The sequence below is a fragment of the Manduca sexta genome, chromosome 23, assembly GCF_014839805.1.
Source record: "Manduca sexta isolate Smith_Timp_Sample1 chromosome 23, JHU_Msex_v1.0, whole genome shotgun sequence".
Taxonomy (NCBI): domain Eukaryota; kingdom Metazoa; phylum Arthropoda; class Insecta; order Lepidoptera; family Sphingidae; genus Manduca; species Manduca sexta.
Window position 1 is genome coordinate 7,751,507 of NC_051137.1, and position 6,777 is coordinate 7,758,283.

At 34.5% G+C, this 6,777-nt stretch overlaps 1 protein-coding gene across 1 annotated transcript; it reads left to right on the forward strand.

Moving 5' to 3' along the window:
* Positions 1-1,604: 1,604 nt before the first annotated feature.
* Positions 1,605-5,718, forward strand: LOC115445055 (26S proteasome non-ATPase regulatory subunit 6). The gene is made up of 6 exons (XM_030171140.2): positions 1,605-2,036; positions 2,598-2,772; positions 3,546-3,705; positions 4,136-4,320; positions 4,971-5,146; positions 5,504-5,718. Exons 1-6 carry the CDS (start codon positions 1,759-1,761, stop codon positions 5,676-5,678), a joined length of 1,149 nt encoding a protein of 382 aa, XP_030027000.1. The 5' UTR covers positions 1,605-1,758; the 3' UTR covers positions 5,679-5,718.
* The last annotated feature ends 1,059 nt before the right edge of the window (positions 5,719-6,777 follow it).

Below are 6,777 nucleotides of genomic sequence, written 5' to 3' on the forward strand. Positions count from 1 at the left end.
GCACGGAAATTCAAACATTTCATCAGGAAGTGGATCAGCTTCCAAATTTTTCGATGGTATGGCTGAGTTTCTAAGGCGATTGTTCTTTTATTAAAATCTTTGTTATTAAAGTGAGAACCACACACATATTTCAAAGTATGCAGCTTTTCTATTGGAACATATAACAAATCTTCTTTTCCCACAATCTGAACTCACTTTCGGCATCTGGAAATATTTTTTAATTGTAAATAAATTGCTTATTAAATTATATTTAAGCCTAAAATCATAAACAGTGACCAGGCACATTGATTGCTCAACGCATTTTTAAGTACACACACACACAGACACACACACACACACACAGACACGACTTTAGTATTTTTTGTCCTGATGATCAGTCATCATCTTACTAATATTATAAAGCGTGTGCATGCAATTGTATGTTTATTATTCGTACCCGCAAAAAAATCTAAAATGATTGCGATTAAACTTTGTATGTAGATAGTTAGAATTACTACTTTTTATCACTATGTTCCCACAGAATCTGGACCTAAATGGGTGAAACCACGGAGGGCAAATTGATTAATAAATTTAAACAGGTATCGATATCGATAATCATAACATCATCACTAGTAACATAATGGTAATTAGAAAATGAGAATTTTTATTATTTCTAAGCTACTTTATTTGCGCGATGACTAAAAACATCTAATTAATGCTTACCTGACCTCATCCAATGGAAATTTCGCCATAAACATTCTGCTTTTGTGATTTAATCGACTGGCTCGATCTCCACAAATTTCACACGTAATGAAACGTTTTTTTGGTGGCATGTCTTTAAAACGTATTCACTTACACCAACAAAAACACTTTTGGTATATTTTTACTTGTTTGAATAACAAATAATACAAACATAAATCAATAAACACAAATGTATTCCAAAACGTCAGGAAGTAAACAAACAATAATAATGGCGGTGAGGAATAGAAAGAGAAACTGTACTGAGAGAGAGAGATAGCAGTATCCGCCATTAAATGCCATGTCAATTCCATACAAAAGATTTTTTGTTCCTTGTTGCGCTAGGCTGCCACTTACCACCAGGTGTAAAGGGGTCACTATGCTGTGCCCGTTTAAAAAAAAAACCCATCCTGTGAGCCACCTCTTGATTGTGGATGCAATTCATTACATGGACAATGAATAAGGCTGTTACAACTAATTGTATCGAGAATGTCAGTCCGTAACTAACTAAAGCATGTTTTTTACTACTGGTAAATTTTCATTGAAAGCCATGATGCTAGATTGGGGCTTTTTAATAAATTTGTGGGATTTAGATGGCCAAGGTTCCCCAACCTTGGACATCCAAATCCCACAAATTCGGAACTTTAAAAAAAGTTACCGAAGCAGGACGAAGAACTTAGATGGTATTGTTAATGTCATGGTTTTAAAAACGCATTATCCACGCACTGTAAGTCTTGGGCAAAAGCTTCTTGATGTATTTATGCATAAAATAGTCTAGCATTCAGGGGGTTTTATCAAGGAAATCTGAGAGCTTTAGGGGTTTTTTGACGTATTAATAATTTTACTTTTTGGAGTTGATAACCTTATTATACAAGTGGCAACATCATTATAAAAAAAAGTAAAGTGGTAACATTGCTTTGATTGGAGTGACTTTTGTTTTTCGTTAGATTTTGAGGTTGATTGTTATTGTACTCATACGGGATATTCTTTGATTTTACCTTCAGTTTTTATATTTGTGACTTGGTAAAATATATAACAAGAATGGAGCTATCTGCAGAGGGTAAAACTCCTGAATATATGGCACTTGCTGGTATCAAGTTCAAGCTGAGTTTACCACAGTTCAAAGACAATCCTCAGTTAAAAGAACAGTTATTTCAAGGAATAAAGGTCGGGAACATGGCCCCTTACTACAAAGAAGTATGTAACGATCTTGGTTGGCCATTCGACCAAAAGTTATATGATGACATGGCAAAAGAGAACCAAGAAAGATTATCCAAGTTTGAAGAAGATGATTCAGAGACTCCAGTGTGGCAGGATAGGTAAAGGTTTTGTTATATTATCTCAAGATTATTTAAAAAAACAAAATTATTTTAATAGTTTCCTATTTCAATTATATTTTTTGTTTCATGTATAGAAACATCTATTTTATTAGTCTAGAGAAATTCTGCAATCCTTAGACATGAAATAGAAAAGCTATACTCAATCTAGGCCCCCCGAGCCTTTTCATACTGTATACAGAGCTTTTACAAGTGAATCATTTGAAAAATTTCACTAAAAGTAAAGTTTTTCACCAAGGTCTCTTGAGCTCTATTCTAACGCTATAAGAATAAAGATATATTTTTTAATTGTGAATATTCTTATAAAAATAAAAATAAAAATAATCTTAATTAATTTTTTTTTTACTCATACTCGTAGTGTGCTTTAATAGTATAGATATTTTCATAAAAGGATTGTAGAAAACCTCATGTACTACTCTAATTTGCCAAAATTCACTTAATTTTTTTGTACAAAAATAAAGCATGAACTGTTTTTAATGCACTTTTTACTCAACTACTAATTAATTAAACTAACTCAACTATTGTTTTAATTTTATGTTTCAGATTGGATTACTTATGCTCTATTGGTGATAAAGAGGGTGCTACTACTCTGGCTACAGCAAAATATGAAGACACCACACTCACTACTAATAGAAGGCTAGATGCTATATTTGCACTGTTCAGAATTGCATACTTCCATGGTTGCAATGTAAAAGATATGGGCAAAGCCATTACAAAGGTATTATTCTGTATTTTTTTTTTTGCAGAGTTGTTTTGGGTGATTTTAATAAACAACTTTTTGAAGCAAAATAAAAAAAAGAATGAAAGCAGGAATACAACTAATTTAAAATAGTAAACTGGGTACCTGATATTAAAAAAAAAACATGACCATTCATAATCAGTTGCAACACCACATGATTACAAAGTACTGAGTGACACTCCACCATGCTTGTCATCCTGAGACATAGGATTTTTAGTCCATGGTGCCCAGTAATTACACTGGCTGCAATGTTTTTTGAACCAGAACACAACGTTGGCTATAGATTGCTACATGGTGGCTGGATTAGATATTGAGGTGATATACCAACAAGCCCTTTGCATACTAAGTGTAAGAGACTTACCACCAATATGCAGCTGTTTTCATTAAATATTTTTTATTCTCTTTTTCATTATTTACTAATAATAATAATATAATAATATCAGCCCTCTATTATATACTTGCCCACTGCTGAGCATGAGCCTCCTCTACTACTGCTCTCAGTAGGATTAGGTTCGAAATTCCTATAGAGAACTTCTCAGATGTGCAGGTTTCCTCACGATGTTTTCCTTCAGAGTTAAAGCGAACGATCAATTCACAAAGAATACACACATGATTTTAGAAAAGTCAGAGGTGTGTGCCCTTGGCATTTGAACCTGCGGACATTCGTCTTGGCACTCCGTTCCACACCCAACTAGTCGCTGCTTTAACATTATTTACGGATGTGGTTTAAATACAGTTTTTTCATATTACAGGCTCATGAATTAGTTGACAAAGGTGGAGACTGGAGATCCAGGAACAAGTTGAAGGCCTATGAAGCTATATATTGTCTTGCAGTCAGAGATTACAATCATGCAGCTGAATTGTTCATTGATTGTGTTTCAACATTTGAATCCTATGAACTAGTGGACTTTGGTACAGCTTTTACTTCAAATTAAGTTGTATCTTATATGTTTATGTATAATATATTTTCTGGGATAAAACTTAGAAAGCAACTTATAATATAATAGTACCACTTAATCACTGCAGCAACCAATAGTTTATCTGTACGACGTCAGTGTCACTTGTTGAAAAACTAGATTTGAAAATATAATTTATCCTACATGAGCAAATTACCCAGACAAAAAGTTTCCTCATAGTCTATAGTAATCCTGGACCTTTGTAAAATCACAGTACAGAATTTTACTCTAATTTCATCACAGTTTCTGCATTTACTTTTGGATGTTATATATTTGGATATATTCAAATTATTACATGTGTATTATTATTAAGATTGGAGATGTAGTGTTAAATACCTATATCAATATTATATATAATTGAATATATTACTAACAATATTTTACAGGTACAATAATTCAGTATTGTGTTTTGGCGTGCGCGTTGGCTTTGGAACGCCATGCCTTACAGTCGGCATTACGTCGACAAGGCGCGGCGGTGCAGGCTTTGCGCTCTCGGTTCCCTGAATTGAGGGAACTTGTTGAGTCATTGCATGAATGCCGTTATGCAGACTTCCTCAAGAGTCTTGCTTGGGTAAGATACAAATTGTTTCTTATTTGTATTAATAATTCATTTGATTGAAAATATTACAAAAAGTTTTATATAAATCCTGATATATATTTAGCTGCACCCATTCTTTTTCAGAGGAGTTTTTAGTAGCCATATAAGTCTAAACATATTTAAAAGAATATGATACTTGTGGATGTAGTTGCAGATATTTTTCCACATTTAAAAATGGAAGTTCTGAATTCTGCATTCAAACTGTGTTGGTTGGCTTTGTGTGTAAGAAAATGCAACTTAAACTCTGGATAACTGCCTGTTGTGAATCAATAATTTATAATTCTGCAACAGCAACATCATCTACAAGTTGTGCTGTACAGTGGTAGTTACGTTATCATTGTCTATGAATGGACATAGACATTTTTAATTATTATTGTACGTGAACGGCAAAGTAACCGCACTGCACCTGATCAGAAGTGAAGTGGAGTGTAATAGAATTCCGACTGACAAGAGGTGATTACCCTGCGACAGTCTACACAATTATGCCGGCCTGTTGGAACCAGATATACACACGCTGGTTCTGGAACACGAACCAGTTGCGTGACCGTTATAACACCTTGTGTACGGTGGCCGCTATCCGGGCGGATATGTCTTGTTGCTTTACTAATGACATTACATTGCAGGTGGAGACGCAGATCTGCGTGGACCCGGTGTTCCGGCCGCACTACCAGCACTACGTGCGCGAGGCGCGCATCAAGGCGTACGTGCAGCTGCTGCGCGCCTACCGCTCGCTCAGCCTCGACAACATCGCTGACACGTTTGGCGTCACGCGGGAGTTCGTTGAGGAGGAGATCTCCAAGTAAGTCCCGATTCTGTTTGTTTTTCTCAATATAAGATCTGCGGACTATATTTAGGAAGTATGAAAGCTTTCATTGTGCTGAGGGTTTCTGTCGAGCCACATGCCACTAGAAACATGTTAGTCAAATAGTTTTCGCCTCGTTACAAACATAGCTAAAACCTTAATTATTTTTTAGATTTTTAAGAAACTTATAAAAATATAATTTCAATTTTGTTTTCATGAATACATTTCTATTTAATTCTGTTAGTCATTTATTTTTGTCAATAGCAAAATGTTTTGGAAATAAATAATATTCAGTAGTCAGTTTCTGGCGTGTTTTTTTCTTAAAGAAATCTTAACATGTGCCATGGTGTGTAGGTTCACGACAGCGGGCCGCCTCCAGTGCCGCATCGACGCGGTGGCGGGGTGCGTGGTGACGGGCGCGGGCCGCGGCGCCGACGCAGACCGCTCGCATCTCTACCAGGCTACCATCCGCGAGGGAGATCTTCTCCTCAACCGCGTCAAGAAACTCGCCAGTGTTATTAATTTCTAGTTGCGTGTATTTTAATTGAATATATGATCTTTTAAGCGATGATTGGTTTTTTATTCGATTGGCTGTAGTGTAGGTTTCTGGGAATTGAATTCAATATTGCTCTGATATTTCAGATGTGCTTGTAGTATATAGGGTTGTTTGACATTGCGTTAGTAAATGGAACCAAATCTTCTTGATAATAACAACTTACAAAACGTTACTCGATTCGTATACTTATGTCAAATGAAAGTTTTCAAGAAAATCAATATCGATAATTATTTTAATTTTACACGCCGTAATGTCACTACTACTTCTTTAAAAGCAGCAGCAACAGAACTTTTAGACGAAAAACACTCGCGCACATTCGCACCAAACTACAAAATTATCAAAAAAGTAATGAAAGTATTTTTGGTAAAAATATTCGTTATTCATGGACGATTTTTGCCGCAATTTTAGCAAAAGTAAAGACGAGTATGTGGTTTCATTCATTAACGTAATGTCATAATAACCCTGTATATTTTATTAATAGTGTGAATTTGGAAGGATAATGCGATTTCTTGAAATTGTCCGCTTTTTCAGTTTATGTTAATGGGTACTCATTACAAAATAGTGGGAACTATATTAATGTATGTCAATAAAGGTTTCAATGGTACCATAATACCTAATGTTCAACATTGAAAAAAATATAATAATGCTTACAGTGATAAAAATAAAAAACAAAAATGGGAGAGTGGGGTATAAGGAGAACAAAAAAAAATTAATTAATTATTAGTATAATTGTTTTTTTAAATAATTTGAATACTTTTGGACATTTACATAAACATTTAATAATTTACAATGAATATTTATACTGACATGACATGACACATCATATTCATGACTAAGGACTACATCTAAATACTATTTGCAACTCGATAATAGCTCGTAAGTGCTATGAGAATTTACTCTAGACAACTACATTGTTGCGGAAGGCCTAACGCCTCACAAGCTTTCCGTTAATACTAAGAGTGTATGCATGATTTATAATATATAAATAATTTAGCAGGACATTTATACACAGATACTAGTGTTTCCAAAGTATAAAATATATAATTACAAAAATTAACTGTCAATCTGTAAC

Coding starts and splice junctions, on each gene's coding strand:
- LOC115445055 (XM_030171140.2), top strand. CDS start 1,759: ATGGAGCTATCTGCAGAGGGTAAAACTCCTGAATATATGGCACTTGCT. Junction 2,037..2,597: donor ACTCCAGTGTGGCAGGATAG/GTAAAGGTTTTG, acceptor TTTATGTTTCAG/ATTGGATTACTTATGCTCTA. Junction 2,773..3,545: donor TGGGCAAAGCCATTACAAAG/GTATTATTCTGT, acceptor TTCATATTACAG/GCTCATGAATTAGTTGACAA.